The 17,111-nt window shown below is 42.5% G+C and overlaps 1 protein-coding gene across 1 annotated transcript in view; it reads right to left on the reverse strand.

Annotated features, from left to right (window-relative positions):
• The window catches only part of LOC138853105 (uncharacterized), a 100,092-nt gene that overhangs the window by 40,395 nt on the left and 42,586 nt on the right, over positions 1–17,111 (reverse strand). The window contains 4 exon segments of the mRNA XM_070087726.1: positions 3,989–4,169; positions 6,671–6,743; positions 6,746–6,912; positions 11,123–11,288. Of these exon segments, the coding sequence (XP_069943827.1) occupies positions 3,989–4,169; positions 6,671–6,743; positions 6,746–6,912; positions 11,123–11,288 (587 nt within the window).

A 17,111-nucleotide genomic window follows, 5' to 3' on the forward strand; every position in this document is an offset into this window, starting at 1 on the left:
CCGCATACTCCAATATGGGCCTAACGTATACGGTGTACAGGGTCCTGAACGATTCCTTATTAAGATGTCGGAATGCTGTTCTGAGGTTTGCTAGGCGCCCATATGCTGCAGCAGTTATTTGGTTGATGTGCGCTTCAGGAGATGTGCCTGGTGTTATACTCACCCCAAGATCTTTTTCCTTGAGTGAGGTTTGTAGTCTCTGACCCCCTAGACTGTACTCCGTCTGCGGCCTTCTTTGCCCTTCCCCAATCTTCATGACTTTGCACTTGGTGGGATTGAACTCCAGGAGCCAATTGCTGGACCAGGTCTGCAGCCTGTCCAGATCCCTTTGTAGTTCTGCCTGGTCTTCGATCGAGTGTATTCTTCTCATCAACTTCACGTCATCTGCAAACAGGGACACCTCCGAGTCTATTCCTTCCGTCATGTCGTTCACAAATACCAGAAACAGCACTGGTCCTAGGACTGACCCCTGCGGGACCCCGCTGGTCACAGGTGCCCACTCTGACACCTCGCCACGTACTATGACTCGCTGCTGTCTTCCTGACAAGTATTCCCTGATCCATTGTAGTGCCTTCCCTGTTATCCCTGCTTGGTCCTCCAGTTTTTGCACCAATCTCTTGTGTGGAACTGTGTCAAACGCCTTCTTGCAGTCCAAGAAAATGTGTGTGTATGTGTGTGTGTGTGTGTGTGTGTGTGTGTGTGTGTGTGTGTGTGTGTGTGTGTGTGTGTGTGTGTGTGTGTGTGTGTGTGTGTGTGTGTGTATGTGTGTGTGTTTACTCAACTAGTTGTGCTTAACTAGTAATGGTTGCAGGGGTGGATTCACAGCTCCTGGCCCCGCTTTTTGACTAGTCGCTATTAGGTCACTCTTCCTGTTCCATGAGCTATGTAAGGATCCTATCTCCAATACGTCACTTCCCACACTATTCCACTTCCTCACAACTCTGTGACTGAAGAAATACTTCTCAACATCCCTGTGATTCATCTGAGTCGTCAACTTCCAATTGTGACTCCTAGTCGCTGTGTCCCATCTCTGGAACATCCTATCTATGTCCACTTTGTGGATTCCTCTCAGTAATTTATATGTCGTTATCATACCTCCACTATCTCTCCTGTCCTCCAGTGTCGTCAGGTCGATTTCCTTTAACCTCTCCTCGTAGGACATGCCTCTAAGCTCCGAGATTAGTCTTGTTGCAAGGATTTGCACTTTCTCTAATTTCCTTACGTGACTGGCTAGGTGTGGGCTCCAAACTGGTGCTGCATACTTCAATGTAGGCCTGACGTACACGGTTTACAGGGTCCTGGACGATGTGCGCCTCAGGAGACGTGCCCGGTGTTATACTCACCCCAAGATCCTTTTCCTCAAGTGAGGTTTATGGTCTCTGGTCCCTTAGACTGTACTCTGTCTGCGGTCTTCTTTGCCCTTCCCGTACCTTCATGATTTTCCATTTGGAGGGGTTGAACTTCAGGAGCCAGTTTCTGGACCAGGCCTGCAGCATGTCTAGATCCCTTTGTAGTTCTGACTGGAATTCGTCCTATTGAATTCTTCTCATAAACTTTACATAATCAGCAAACAGGGACACTTCCGAGTCTATTCCTTCCGTCATGTCGTTCACATATACCAGAAACAACACTTGTCTAGGACTAATCCCTGTGGAAACCTGCTCGTCACAGGCGCCCACTCTGACACCTTGTCACGTACCATGACTCGCTGATGTCTTCCTGACAGGTATTCCCTGATCCATAGCAGTGCCTTCCCTGTTATCCCTTCCTGGTCCTCCAGCTTCTGCGCTAATCTCTTGTGCGGAACCGTGTCAAAAGCCTTCTAACAATCCAGGAAAACGCAATCTACCAACCCCTCTCTCTCTTGTCTTACTGCTCTCACCCTGTCATAGAACTCCAGTAGGTTTAGACAGTATTTCCCGTCCGTGAAACCATGTTGGTTGTTGTTAAGCTCATTCCTTTCTATGTGCTCAGCCACACTTCTGATAATCTTCTCCATGACTTTGCATACTATACAAATCAGTGACACTGGTCTGCAGATTAATGCTTCGTGTCTAACTCCTTTTTTAAGAATTGGGACTACGTTTGCTGTTTGCCATACCTCAGGTAGTAGCCCTTTTTCGATATATGTGTTGAATATTGTTGTTAGTGCCCGCATAGAGCCTCTGCTCCCTTTTTCAGGACCCATGGAGAAGATGTTATCCGGCCCGCTTAGCAGGCTACTCTCTTCTTCCTCGGTTGTATGTATTGTGTCCAACATTTGATGGTGTACCTCACCTCTCCGTCTTTCCGGAGTCCCTTCTGTCTCCTCTGTGAACATTTCTTTGATTCTCATGTTGAGCTCCTCACATACTTGTCATTCCTCAGCCTGATTACCAGTTCCTTGACTGTTGTTTTCCTCCTGATGTGGCTGTACAACAGCTTCGGGTCAGATTTGGCTTTCGCTGCTATGTCTTTTTCATATTGTCGTTGCTCCTCCCTTCTTAACTGTGCACTTTTATTTCTGGCTCTACGACTGCTCTCCTTATTCTCCTGGGCCCGTTGCCTTCTATACTTCTTTCATTCTCTATCACATTTGGTTTTGGCCTCTCTACACCTTGGAGTGAACCAAGGGCTCATCCTGGCCTTCTCGTTATTTCTGTTACCCTTGGTACAAATCTCTCTTCAGCTTCCTTACATATTGTTGTCACATATTCCATCATCTCATTTACTGACTTCCCTGAGAGTGCTGTCACACTGAACCTCGTGCAGGAAATTCTTCATGCCTATGTAGTCCCCTCTCTAGTAGTTTGGCTGTGTTTGCCCTGCCCTTCCTGCTTCCCTCCCCACTTGTAACTCTACTATATAATCGAAGCTCAGACCCACGTGGTCGCTGGCCCCGAGGGGTCTTTCATATTTGATGTCCTCAATATCTGCACTACTCAAGGTGAATACTAGGTCCAGTCTTGCTGGTTGATCCTGTCCTCTCTCTCTGGTAGTGTAACTTACGTGTTGGTACATGAGATTTTCCAGAGACACCTCCATCATCTTAGCCCTTCACGTTTCTGGGCCCCCATGTGGCTCCAAATTCTCCCAGTCAATTTCTTCGTGATTGAAGTTACCCACAATCAGCAGTTTTGCCCTGTGTATGTGTGTGTGTGTGTGTGTGTGTGTGTGTGTGTGTGTGTGTACTCACCTAGTTGTGGTTGCAAGGGTTGAGTTACAGCTCCTGGCCCTGTGTGTTTGTATGTGCGTCTGTGTGTGTGTGAGTACTCACCTAGTTGTTGGTGCAGGGGTCACGTCACAGGTCCTGGCCCCGTGTGTGTGTGTGTGTGTTTAGGTGTGTATATGTTTGTGTGTGTGTGTTTGTACATGTGTGTTTGTATGTGTATGTAGTATGTGTGTGTATGCGTGAGTGTATGATTAACTCTCACTATCGTGAGACTGAGTGTCAATTTTGATATTTTAAAGAACACATAGAATATCAAAAGTATCTGCTGGTATCGGCCATTTTTTCACCAATACCAATACAGTAAAAATGACCGATACCTTCCTATACCTATTCTTTGGCTCATCCTTTCATAGTAGTGTTTCCTGATCACTTATTTATCCCTTGTTGTCTACTTTTAATCACACAATATTCAATCATTTATTAGTATAACCATTCTATACTTAACATTCTATACTTAATATTCAAGATATCAGAATATAAGTAGTTCCTCCTGTGATTGAGATTCGTAAATTGAAGGAACAACTGTTCATTTGGTCGTAGATATTTTTCTCGAAGAAATTCCCTATGGCTCTTTAATCGATTGATATCAGCAGTTGCTGTATTTGTGGTAGTGAGGAGAATTTTATTTTAATGTACATATTACGCATAAACAATGAGAAAAATATTGACACTACTCTTAATAAGATGATAATGAACAATCTTTAAAAGACTGGATGGGGCACTTTCAGTTCAAATGATATTCAGGAATTCATAAGTATCCATAGATGGAAGACTTACTTTGCCAGAGTAACTGACGGAGGGATGCTTAGGTGGGTTGTTAAGTAGCGTTCCCCAGCTGTACAAGAAGGCAGTGCTGAGCCTCACAACATGTGTTCCTGTAATCCACTTCCACGCCCTCAGTAGCAGCCACAGGATCACGCTCACCGTTACTTCACTCGCCATCAACACCAACCACAGACTTGCTGAGTGCAGTTATGAATGTGTTCAAGGTTTAAATTAAACAAATCAATCATAATGTATGTCTTTGTAAAAGATAACACTTTCGAAGTGATGAAATAAGTTTAAAATTCTAGCAATGAAAATACCTCTGTGACGTGTTAAATTTAAGATAAAAATATCCGCAGGTTAACGTATCAAAGTAAACGTTTAAAACGGAAGCTCCTAAAGATTTACTGGATTCTGACAGGCAAATATTTTTATATTCGAAGAAGTCCAGGGATGTTACTGCAGTATACAAGTTCTTCATCTTAGATGAAATAAGGAGGGAGTTCAACCTCGCTTGCCCAATAAGCTGTTATTTTAACCTCTTGGTGCAGACAGTTCTTTTCTTTTCGTCTGGATGCTAAAAGTTCAGATGCTTGCTTTGACAGAATGAAGTCACAGATGAGATCACTGAGTTCTTGGAAGAAATTTTTTGGGGTTTTGAAATGATTAACTTCCGCTACTATCACCTGTGTTACATCCTAATCCTTGAGTATCTTCAACATCTGACAAGAGAAGGTCAGGCAGTGTTGTGAACACTGGTATGGTAATATCTTCACTGTGTGGTACAGGTCGCCTTGCTGACTCCAGATCACGATATTCCCACTTGACTGAAACCTTTCACAGTCACCATACAGAAACAAGAATCCTCGTGGTGTTTTTTCGGATCTTTCCACAACATAGGCATACCGAAGTTTAAACTTTTCCTTTGCCTATTTTCTCATTATCGTAAGCATTCTACACAAGTTTTGCAAACCATATGGGGAGCCCAAGACTTGTCTTGTTCTCCAGCGTCACTTCAAGACTAACAAGATAAGCTTGTTTTACAAAATCTGTGATTTTTGTCTTTGTTTTTGCAAAGAGTATTCACCACAGATATAACAAAATGCGTTGGGATTGTTTAAGCAGACTCTTCGTGAAGAACTTATGTTTATCTGGAAAAATAACAAAATAAAGGTTACAATATTGTCACGTGATCGTTGTTGATATAACTGCTGTCGTTAAATATTAAATAATTTAAAAATATAATTGCTAAGTTTCCTGTTAACTGAGGGTAAATATACAATATCTCACAAACTTGAGCCAATTTAAAAAATCTACCGCCATTTTCGAATTCAGCATCACCAAAATACCCTAAATACCTTTAAATATCTTTGTCAATGACATTTTTGTTGTCGTTGTTGACCAGTGATTTTTTTATGAATCATTTTTCTCTATTATGTAGTAACTGCTGAAGAATACTTCAAGGACATTAAACAACATATTCTCACCGGAAGTAGAAAATAAGATTTAATGTTTTAAGAATATGGCTTTATGCTTATGACTAACAGTTATGTCTGTCTGATGAACCAACAGAAGTCCCCCATCGTGTTGGCATCATACACCCATGGTAGCGTATCTCCATTGTAATAATATCATGATTTAAACCTTTTTCTCAGGCTCATCAGTAACAGCATCAGGATGAAATGGAGAGAAGTTAAGATGTGAATGAAGAAACTGCATTTTCAGTGACTTATTGCAACCCAGTGCTCTACAAGTTCCTATTATGCTGGAATCAGTGCTGAAGGGAAAACTCTGGTGGCCTGGTGGTTAACGCTCTCGCTTCACACGGTGAGGGCCTGGGTTCGATTCCCAGCCAGAGTAGAAACATTGGACGTGTTTCTTTCCACCTGTTGTCTATGTTCCCCATCAGTAAAATGGGTACCTGGGTGTTAGTCGACTGGTGTGGGTCGCATCCTGGGACACTGACCTATGGAGGCCTGGTCACAGACCGGGCCGCGGGGGCGTTGACCCCCGGAACTCTCTCTAGGTAAACTCTCTAGGTAAACGTGTTTGTGGCTTATCAAATTCTCTGGCCATAAATATTGCCTAAGTTAAACCTCCTCCAAATTTTTCCTTCAGGTAAATAAATCCCACACCTTTCCAATCCATAGCCTTCATAATGCTGAGAGAAATATCTTTAAAGGCTGCATCAGTGGCATATGTTGTATGTTGAATATTACATGAACTGAGTTTTTCCTTACAAGTTATTCTTTGATCTTGTAGTGGTTAGTATCCTTACGATAATTCCTCAAAGAAAGGAAGCACATGTGTTATGTGTAACCACGTTGGTAAGCAAGTATTAACCCTCTTACTTTCAGGTCCTCACATACATTCCACTTGTGGTCGTTGGTTTTGTTAGTCTGAATAGTATTTCCAAGGACTCGTATGTTTCCATTAAACCAGGGGGAGGGGGAAACGTTCGGCCCGCGCGCAGTATAAAGCCCGTGAAATCATCTGGTCTGGCCCAGGAGCCACTCAGATGTTCCAAAGAGGAAGGGAATCACTATTTTAGATTAAATACAATAGAGAATAGTTTCAAATTATCTCAGAAACTTCATTTGTAAGTGTTTAATTAGTGATTTGTTCTGTACATTTAAAATTATATTGTCACCAATAATGAATGCACATTAAAATGAAATAAAAATGATTTAAAACCCACCAGTAAAGGGCCTGATTATTGAGAGGTGCTGTGGCAGTGGTGAGGGACTGAGAGACACTAAGCACACCAATCTACTTCGTATGCACTAGCTTCTTCCATTACTTTCATTCGTTTTGCTGCTGATCCAATTGGTCCACCAAAATCGGCCTCTTCTCTCTGGAGCAGTCCCAACATTCCATTAAATTTTCCATCCACTTCTGATCCCCAGGATCTTTCCGGGGCCTCACGAGTCTCCATGCTGCTGATTTATAGAGAATGAATTATGTAAAGTGTTCTAGAGTGTCAGGAATAAAGTGTAAAAAAACAGAAGTTGTGATTTATGATGATTCTTCTTCAGCCCAACTGGAAAAAGTGGAATTTCATAGTTGTGATTTTCTCAACCATATCGTTGTGTTTATCACGTGATCAACATGCAGGCCAGAGAAGCATAATATCCCGAACTCGAATTATGTTAATACTTTAAAAATATATAAATATATTTTTATAGTTATACGAAAAAATAATTAAAACATACAATTTATTTGATTTCAACACAACCACAAATTGGTCACTACAGAGAATGGAGGTACAGTGATGTCCAACCTGGTTGCCAAATCTTGACCATTAATGAGATTTTGATAAAGCTTTACTAATTTTTATTAAACTACAATTATAATTATAAAACAAACAGACGAGAAAGAAATGCATCCATTCTCATCCAACCTGCTTCGTGAACGGCCGGGTGAGTTTACTGCTTCTCCAGTATGTTTTTTTTTTAAGTTTCATATTAAATTTATTATCCAAATAATCTTCTCGGATCTCACAACGACTGCAATAAGAACATAAGAAAGAAGGAACACTGCAGCAGGCCTACTGGCCCATGAGAGGCAGGTCCACTTCCTCTTAAGGGAGGAGCACAGCATCTGACCTAGTAGCACAACTTAGTCAGGTCCAACTTACACCCACCCACACCCACTCATGTATTTATCCAACCTATTTTTAAAACTACACAACGTCCTAGCTTCTAGGACGGCACTCGGGAGTTTGTTCCACTCATCCACAACTCTATTGCCAAACCAGTGCTTTCCTATATCCTTCCTGAATCTTAATTTTTCCAACTTAAAACCATTGCTGCGAGTCCTGTCTATGCTAGATACTTTTAGCACGCTATTTACATCCCCTATATTAATTCCTGTTTTTCATTTATACACCTCAATCATATCCCCCCTAATTCTACGCCTTTCTAGAGATTGCAGATTCAGGGCCTCAGTCTATCCTCATAGGGAAGATTTCTGATACATGGGATCAACTTTGTCATCCTCCTTTGTATGTTTTCCAGAGCATTTATATCCATTCTGTAATACGGTGACCAAAACTGTGCAGCATGATCTAAATGAGGACTAACCAAAGATATATAAAGTTGAAGAACGACCTGAGGACCCCCATTATTTATACTTCTAGATATGAAGCCAAGGATTCTGTTAGCTTTATTGCGAACACTTATGCACTGTTGTCTTGGTTTCAGATTACTACTAACGAGAACTCCTAAATCCTTTTCACAATCCGTAATATTAAGATCTACATTATTTAGTTTATATGTGGCATGGTTATTTTCCTGTCCAATATTTAGAACTTTACATTTGTCTATATTAAATTGCATCTGCCACTTCTCCGACCACTGCATCAGTCTATTCAAATCATCCTGGAGTGCTCTAATGTCCTCATTAGAATGAATTGGGTGGCCTGTTTTGTGTCATCAGCAAATTTGCTTATGTCGCTACCTATTCCCTCATCTATGTCGTATATGTAAATTGTGAACAACAAGGGGCCCAACTCTGACCCCTGTGGAGCACCGCTTGTGACGAGCCCCCATTCCGATTTCTCTCTATTTATGCAAACTCTCTGCTGCCTATTTGTTTATTCCGTGTGCCTTAAGTTTCCTCAATAACCTCTGATGTGGAACTCTATCGAAAGCTTTACTGAAGTCCGTATACACAATATCATATTCAATACCATGATCTACCGCCTCAAATACCTTAGTGAAGAAAGGTAGTAAATTCGTAAGGCAGGAACGCCCCTTTGTAAAACTGTGTTGAGATTCACTAATCAATTTATGTCTTTCAAGATGGCTACGAATTGCTTCGGCAATTATTGATTCCATAAATTTACCAACTCTAGAGATAAGGCTTATTGGTCTATAGTTCAAAGCTAAGGGCCTGTCCCCTGCCTTGTAAATAGATATTACATTTGCCATTGTCCACTTGTCTGGCGCTATGACAGTTTGTATTGATATATTGAAATAATTAGCCAAAGGTATGCTAAGTTCTTCTTTACATTCCTTTAAAAACCTCGCAAACACCCTACCTGAAAACTCTAGAACTGCAGACACATTCATCACCTTCAAAACTACCATTAGAAAACATCTTGTCTCCCTGATACACCCCGTCAACTAACTACACGTATCCCACCTAGTGGTTCACACTTACACTCACTCACCCATTTGACCATAAACAGAAATATCAATCTCAATCTTAAAATAATGAATCCTAACTAGTCATAAGTTGGCCTGTGATACTCCAATACTGAAACTATGTACTGTGCCAAAACAAAAGCATTCACATTGCTAAACTCACAAACTAGTATTTAGTCACTTAGCCATAATACCAACTACCTCATAATTTGTAATATTTTAAATTTAAGAATTAATCTAAGTCTGTCCGAAATGCCTAGCCATGCTAGGTGTTCTAGTGGTACACTCTGTAATTATTATTTTACTACAAGTAAACCACACAATAACCAAATTCTGTAAACTCAGCATTGTAATCCTAATAGAGAATAAACTTTGAATTGAATTGAATTGAATCAGGGCCTGGGGATTTGTTAGGTTTTAGTTTATTTGTCTGAGGACCATGTCACTAGTTACATCAACAGTGCAGAGTTTATTATCGTCCTGTTCTACATAATTTACATAATTTTAGAGCGATCGGTGTATTTGTTCAATATATCCATGAAAAAGGGAGTACCAATGGATTGGCAGAGAGAATGCCTAGTTCCTTCATACAAAGAAAAACAAGGCAAAAACAAGAATGTGTAAAAATTATAGGGGAATACAGTAAGCCTGTTGATTATTCCAGGTAAAGTGTATGGTAAAGTTATCTGAGAGAAATGTTGGTAAGACACAGTGTAGGACTTCAGAGGAACAAGGAGGATTTAGGAAGGAAAGAATTATATTAACCCGGATTTTACATTAAAGCATGCATGTGAACAATACCAATACTTAAAAAGCGGTAAAAAACATTATTCTCCCTTTATGAATATAGAAAAGACGTATAATAGGGTGACTAGAGGAACAAAGTAGCCGATGTTTGAATGCATGGTATGTTTGACAATGCAGCAAATAGTTGTTTATGCTGATAGTAAGACTCACTTTAAACTAATTATGGGGGAGGGGGATTATTTTCCAGTGAAAGTAGACCTTAAGCAGAACTGTGTTGTCACCCTTGTTGTTTAACATATTAACATATGAAGGTTTAAAAGGTGTTAATGACAGGGAGTTGCGGAGTGAAGTGGGACTGAAAGACAAAGAATCTGATACGAAATGGAAGTTGTATAAGTTTTTTCCGAGGACACACTTGGTGAAAGAATTAAAATTTGTTAGAGTTTTTAAAGAATGGAAATTAAAAGAGTACATTGTAACAAAACAATCAAGGGAAGAAAAAATTGGGTATCAGACTGGAGAAAACATAGACTAAGTAAATGTTTTTAGATATTTATAAGTGGCCTTGTCGATGGGTGCGTTTATGAAAAAATGAGATGAGCCTCACTATGACTTCTATGGAGACCATGAATTTAATCTAAGACGGCAAAAACAAAGCAAGGTACCTAAGTACAGTGGTATCAGACATTGGTTAAAACATTACAGTGAGGAGGAGGTCGGATGCAGTGGAGATGTCGTGTCTGAGGTCAATGTATTCTTCTGAACATTGTGAGGAGGATTCGGATCTTGGCGATTAGGACTTGGGGAGAAGATTTACAAAAGTACTATTCAGGGGGCTGAAGAAAAGTTATTGATGTAGTTCGGAAAAGGATGAAACAAAATAAATTAATAAGGAAGGTGTATGAATCTGGACTGGAGGAAAGAAAGGGTCGTCCCTGGAAGGATTGGAAAATAGGGGGTAAAAGAGATTTTGAGTGCTAGGGGTAAGTTGTTTTTACAGATGACAGTACTCTTGGAGTGTGAGTATCTATGAACGGATTCAGGGAAACTGGTTAATCGAGCATGAGTCATGGAAGTGGGAAGTTCAGAGCCTGCACTCTGACGAATGGTAGGGGATAATTGAGTTCAGAGATCATGTGAACTGTAATGTCAGAACGCTTCTGATATGAAAGTGACTGAAAAATGACGGTTAAACTGATTCCACTTTCTTTGATCATCCTGAGAAACGGCCAGTGTGTTGAAAAGTTCTTACCTGAAGTTGTATGCTGAGGAGAAAACAGAGAGCAGTCTGCTATCCATACAGTCTGTGAGAGTGACCAGGGAATCTTGTTCACCAGTTCCAGACGTGTAGTCAGTGTACGGGAAGAATCTATTTGATGAAACTCTCAACATGTGCCCATTAAAATTGCTAAACTGGTCTGGAGAAATATAAAAATTTGAGAAATTTTAATTTTGACCATTTTAAGAAGAATCAATGAATTTTGAAGATTCTATTTAAATACACATAAATGAATTTACCCAATCACTTTACATATATTAGTATACATTGTGACACATAAGCTGCATAGGTCAGTTTTGCCTATTCGGCATCGTCATTTTCTGTCAAATAGCCAGAATGAAAATTTGTTTATGCCATAACTCTGCTATATTCAAACACATACAGATTTAAAGCAATATTAAATTCATTGTTCGCATCGCTCTCGGGCCGTGTAGACTTCCTGCACAAACGCACTTCAGTTCCCTGACTGCAGTAGTGTGAGATGGTGCTTGTCGCGCCTCTGTCGTCAGCCCAGGAGAACTACCATTAGTCAACATGGCGTTCAGTTACAGACGCAGGATCAACACTGTCGGCGTTGAACTTCTCAGTGGGGCAATAACGCCAGCTTCAGCCCAGGTATTACTACCTAAAATCATCAGAGACACGTATGGCATTCACGATGGCGAGTTGTACGGAGTAGCATTGAACGGAGCACGTAGATTTTTTGTGAAACTGCTCTCAGCAACGGTTTATGAGTCGTTGGTCAACCGTTTTCAGGATGTAAGTCTTGATGCAACACCAGCTGTGCGTGTGAGGATGATCGATGTATCCAGACATTATACATGGATTAAACTGCGTAATGTCCCCTTTGAGGCTGATGAGACAGATATCAGAAAAGTTTTTGAGGAATACGGAACTGTTCATTTGGCCCAGCATGGTAAGTGGGTGACGGGTGCCTACACAGGTCTGCCGGAGGGCACTTTTAACCTAAAAATGACATTGCGACTCCCCATACCGTCTTATGTGTACCTAAAGGAATTCAGGACACAGGTCATGGTGTCATACGCCGGGCAAAGGCGTACATGCCGACTATGTGGGGAATATGATCACATAGCGGCGGAGTGTGGGAAGCGGCAACGAGCTCCTCGCCCAGAGGCGGAGACATCCGCTTCTACACCGGGGGAAGCAGGTGATGATCAACGACGTGAAGGAGGACGTGGTCGTCTATGGAGCGAGATAGTGGATGAGGCGCATAAGGCTGGGGGAGAGGGTGAGGCCCTTGACCAGTTATCTGGCCCAGAGACACTTCCAGAGGATCGGGTTGAGCAAAAAGTACAGGAGGAAGTGTTGGAAATTGAGGAGGAATTAGCCGAGGTTCTGAAGTCCTTGTCACCGCCTGAGGAGGTGGCTGCTCCTGGAAAGGTGGTAGAAGACGAGTTGACGGCTGTGGTGCATCAACAACAGAACTATTCAGACGACGGGAGTGACAGCGTGACTGAGGTGTCACCGAGTTCATTGCAACTATGTACAGTGGAGGTTGAGGTACATTGTGAGGCATCCTCAGACCAAGCTATGGAGGATGCGCCTGTCACAAGAAAGAGAGCCACTGCGTCGGATTCAGATGATGTCCTAATGCCAGCGCAGAGAACTGGGAAGCAGATATGGGCAGAGGGTGAAGGTAGTGGTGGCCATGACAGGAGGCACCGAAAGAAGGGGGGGAGAGAGGGAAGTGTGCAGGTGACAAGTGGACCCACACGTTCTGGTGCCCATCGGAAGAGTGAAGAGAGGAGGCACGGGTGGAAACTTTAATAGGCCTCCGGTGTATGACAGTAAACGTTAATGGTTTGTGTAATAGTGTAAAGAGAGAATGGTTTAGAATGTTTCTGAATAAATTTAGAGTGGATGTTGTGTTCCTTCAGGAGCATAATTTTAAGGAGGGTAGGGTGTTGGAGGTAGAGGGGTTTCATGTGGTAACCCTGCCATCTGCCCGTTTGAAAGGAGGGGTGGGTATATTAATTAGGGAGGCGAGCCCGTTTGTTTTGCAGAGAAGTGAGGGGGAAGGGGTAAGGGTGTTGCGCATAGATGGTTTGTGGATGGGCAAACGTGTGGCCTTTATTAGCATATATGCGCCTGCAGAGAATAACGTACAGGTGAAGCAGGAGTTTGTGTGTGAGGACCTTGTGTTTTTTTTCAGTGCATTACCGGAGGTGGCAATAGTAGGAGGTGATTGGAACTGCGTTATTAGGAGGGCTGATGTGGAACCGAAAGGGGCAGGCTATGTGTCGGTGACCCTAAGAGATTTATTGAGGGATATTAGGTTTAGGGACGCATTCGAGGGGGGGGGGCGTGGGAGACAGAGCATACGTTTGTTAGGAATGGGTATGCAGCGAGGTTAGATAGAGTGTATCTTTCTCACGGGGTTGTAGTGAGATCTTTCAAAACTGATGAAGTAGCATGGTCGGCTCATAGAGCAGTGTTGGTGGAGGTTGGGTGGGAGGCGCTTGTGGAAATATACAGGAGTTACTGGAAATTAAATATAAGTGTATTGAGTGATGAGGAGGGGTTAGAGGGATTTTTCTTTCCTATGGAAGGAGCTTAGCGAGGACGCACAGGGAGTGGAAGATGTCGTACAATGGTGAGATTGTGTAGCCAAGGAAAGGATTAGGAAATATTATGTGGGGGTGGGCAAACGTATAAATGATTTAAAATATGGACTTTCAAATTATTTAGAGGACAGGTTAAGGGGCTGTTATGGGAAGGGGGCTGTGGGGGGCAACTATCCTATGGATGAAATTGTCGAGGTCAAGGGAAGACTGAGGGAGTTGCAAAATGAGAGGTTTCAAGCGGTAAGGGTGCAGGCAGGGGTAGAGGAGGTGCTTTGGGGAGACAAGCCATCGGCGTGTGTGTTGCGACGTCAAAAACAAAGACAGCAGGTTACAGCTATTCCGAGGTTAGAGGTCCATGAGATGGCGGGAGGTTATAGGGTAGATCAGGAGATACCGGCTACGAAAGGAATGTGTGTGTATGCGGATAAATGGTATGCAAGGTATTGGACAAGTGGGAGGGTGGGGAATGAGGCTTTAGAGAAGGTGTGTGAGTATGTGACGTGTAATTTAGGGAATAGTGACAGAAAGTCTTTAGGGGGGGTTAATAACAGAAGAGGAAATAGAGTTGGCTTTGAGGGGAATGAAGAAGGGCAAAGCACCGGGAATAGACGGTCTCCCGGCTGAATTTTATCTCCAACATTGGGAGGTGATAAAGGGTTTCATGGGTAGGTTATTTATTCAGATGAAGGAGAAGGGTGTGATGGGGGACAAGCAAGCAACAGCAATTGTAGTGTTGGTCCAGAAGGGTAAGGGGCAGCACACCCTCAAGGAGTACCAAGCCATATCTCTGTTATGTGCTGATTATAAGTTGTTCGCTAAAGTCTTGGGTAATCAGTTTAAATGTGTGGTAGGGAGAGTGGTTTCGAAAACGCAGTATGGTTTACCTGGAAGGTCGATGATTGAAGGTCATGGAATACTGAGAAGTTTTGTGGAGTCAAAAGGGGGGGGAGGGAGGGCGGCGTTGTTGGCCTTAGACTGGCAGGGGGCCTATGACAGGGTGGAAAGGGGAGCATTGGGAGCTATACTTAGGAGGCAGGGTTATGGGGAAGAAATAGTTAATTGGGTAACCACGTTGTACAATGGAGCTAAGATGAGGGTACAGATTAATGGATGCTTGGGTGAGGAGATTGTAATAGGTAGGGGACTTAGGCAGGGGTGTCCCATGTCACAAATGTTGTTTGCATGCATTCAGGACCCCTTCTATAGAATGGTTGAACGTTGTGTATGTGACACGAGTGGAGGTGTGGGGGAGGTCGGGAAAGTGTGGCCTGGAATAATAGGATATGTAGACGATACAACAGTCCTGGTTCGAGAGGGGATGGCGTTGGGGTTTTTGGATGATGTTGTGCAACTGTTTGGAAATGCAACAGGGATGCAGGTAAATAGCGAGAAGTCAATGATCATGGGGTTGGGTGATTGGGTGGAGGGGGAGGAGATGTAACGTTGTGAGGTAACAAACGGTGTCTTTAAAAATTTGTGGTATCACCTATAAGGATGACTTGGACGCTGCTCGAGAGGAAAACTCGAATAGATTAATGGAAAGGATTCAGGGGTCTGGGTGCATTGCGACCTCATCATCTGACTCTCGTGCAGTGAATGATTGTTATAAATGTATTATTGTATAGTAAGGTTTGGCACGTAGCAGCCGTGTTCCCATTAACAGGGACGGCGATTGTGGGAATTCTGAGACGAGTGTTTAACTTTTTGTGGGGTTCAAGGTGCGATTGGCTGCGGAGAGAGGTTGTAATGTTACCTGTGCGCCAGGGTGGGTTGGGGTTGATGGATCTGAGAAGGAGGATTAAATGTGTGTTTCTTAAATGGGAGGTTTTGCGCGAAGGTGTGAGTGGAGGGCAGCTGGGAAAAGTACATGATAGGTTGGTAAGTTGTATGGTGGTGTGGAGTTGAGGGAATGTGAAACTGTTTTGAGGGCTTTGATGTTGGTTAGAGAACCCAGGAAAATTCGAATAGGGGTTTTGTGTAGGCTGCTTGCAGAAATGATTGTTGTTCCAGTTGAGGAATTGTTCCCCATGTACGCATGGAAGAGTATTTGGTATAGGTTTAGCAAGTTGAAGTTAAAACCTAGGGTAAGGGAGGTAACGTATCGTTTTCTGCCTGGCATACTACCGTCGGGGGAGGTACTAAGAACCAGAGGGGTAATTGTGGGCGGAAGGTGTGGAATCTGTGGGGAGGATGAGACGGCGTTCCATGCAGTATACTTTTGTGAGGGACTGGAGGGTGTTAGGTATTGGTTAAGTAGAGTTGTACAGGAGGTGGGGGGCCGCGGGGAGTCGGTTCTGCGTGCACTAAGCCTAGATGTGGGAGGGTTCAATGAGTGTCACAAGAGCTTTGGATTATATAATAGTGGCTTATATATACATATATATATCGTGGGTGATGAGGGGAAGGGGGGATTGTGAGGTGCGGAGGCGGGTACTAGCGGTACGGTTTATCGTACGATGTGTCGTAATAGAGAACTGTATGGGAGGAGGTGGGAAAAGGATTTTTCGGAAGGTTATAGAATGTTAACGTTAGGGTTTCTCATGAATCTGCGACTTGGGCTGAGTAAGGGGTGGGGGTTTGGGGATTACATATGAGAAGTGGGAATTCAGGGGGACAAAGCGGGGTCGTCTCCTGGGGAAGGGTGAGAGTGAGGTGTATGTGGGTATAGAAGGTGTAGATGTGTGGCATAAGTGTATGTAGCATGCAAGTGGGCACAGAAAGCAAAGGCGATATCAATTAATTATGTAGTAACGAATTGAGAATTCTGTGTTTGATGTGTCAGGGTCATCATGACCTTCTTCATGTATTGAGTGTGAATGGTGTCAAGATTATAGGTGTAAGACCTTGAAGAGCTTTTGGGTTTATGTAGAGTGTGCGTTTATAGCCTTTATTGGGCATATTTCATGTGCGATAATCGTATCGCAATTAGAGGTTTTTAAATTGTTTTGTTGTTTGTGTTTTGTGTTGGAGCTTAGCGAGTGTACTGACTTTATTTTAGCATTATATAATGGATGGCTAATGACTTCCATAAATTTGTGAAGACTCGTTAAAATTTTGTAATGGGGAAAGTATGGTTTAGTCTCTTTACTTTATATAATGTGCTCAGCCGGTGGAAGAGGCTGTATTAATACTTATTTAGTAAAAGTGTGAGGCTTAGGATTTTCATTTGTTTTCAATGCTTAAAGAGGGATTGTAGTGAGACACGTATGTATGTTTTTAGGTAATTCTTATTGAATATGGGGTTAATTTTGGGAAGATCATGTACTTTTTTTTAATGAGATTATGATGTAGGTCATTCCTCTGATTATCTACTGTGAAGGTTGTGAACCTTTGCCATATGTCACAGTCATATTATGTTAACTATATAAATCTGAAAG

This window comes from Cherax quadricarinatus, chromosome 22 (assembly GCF_038502225.1).
Source record: "Cherax quadricarinatus isolate ZL_2023a chromosome 22, ASM3850222v1, whole genome shotgun sequence".
Taxonomy (NCBI): Eukaryota; Metazoa; Arthropoda; class Malacostraca; order Decapoda; family Parastacidae; genus Cherax; species Cherax quadricarinatus.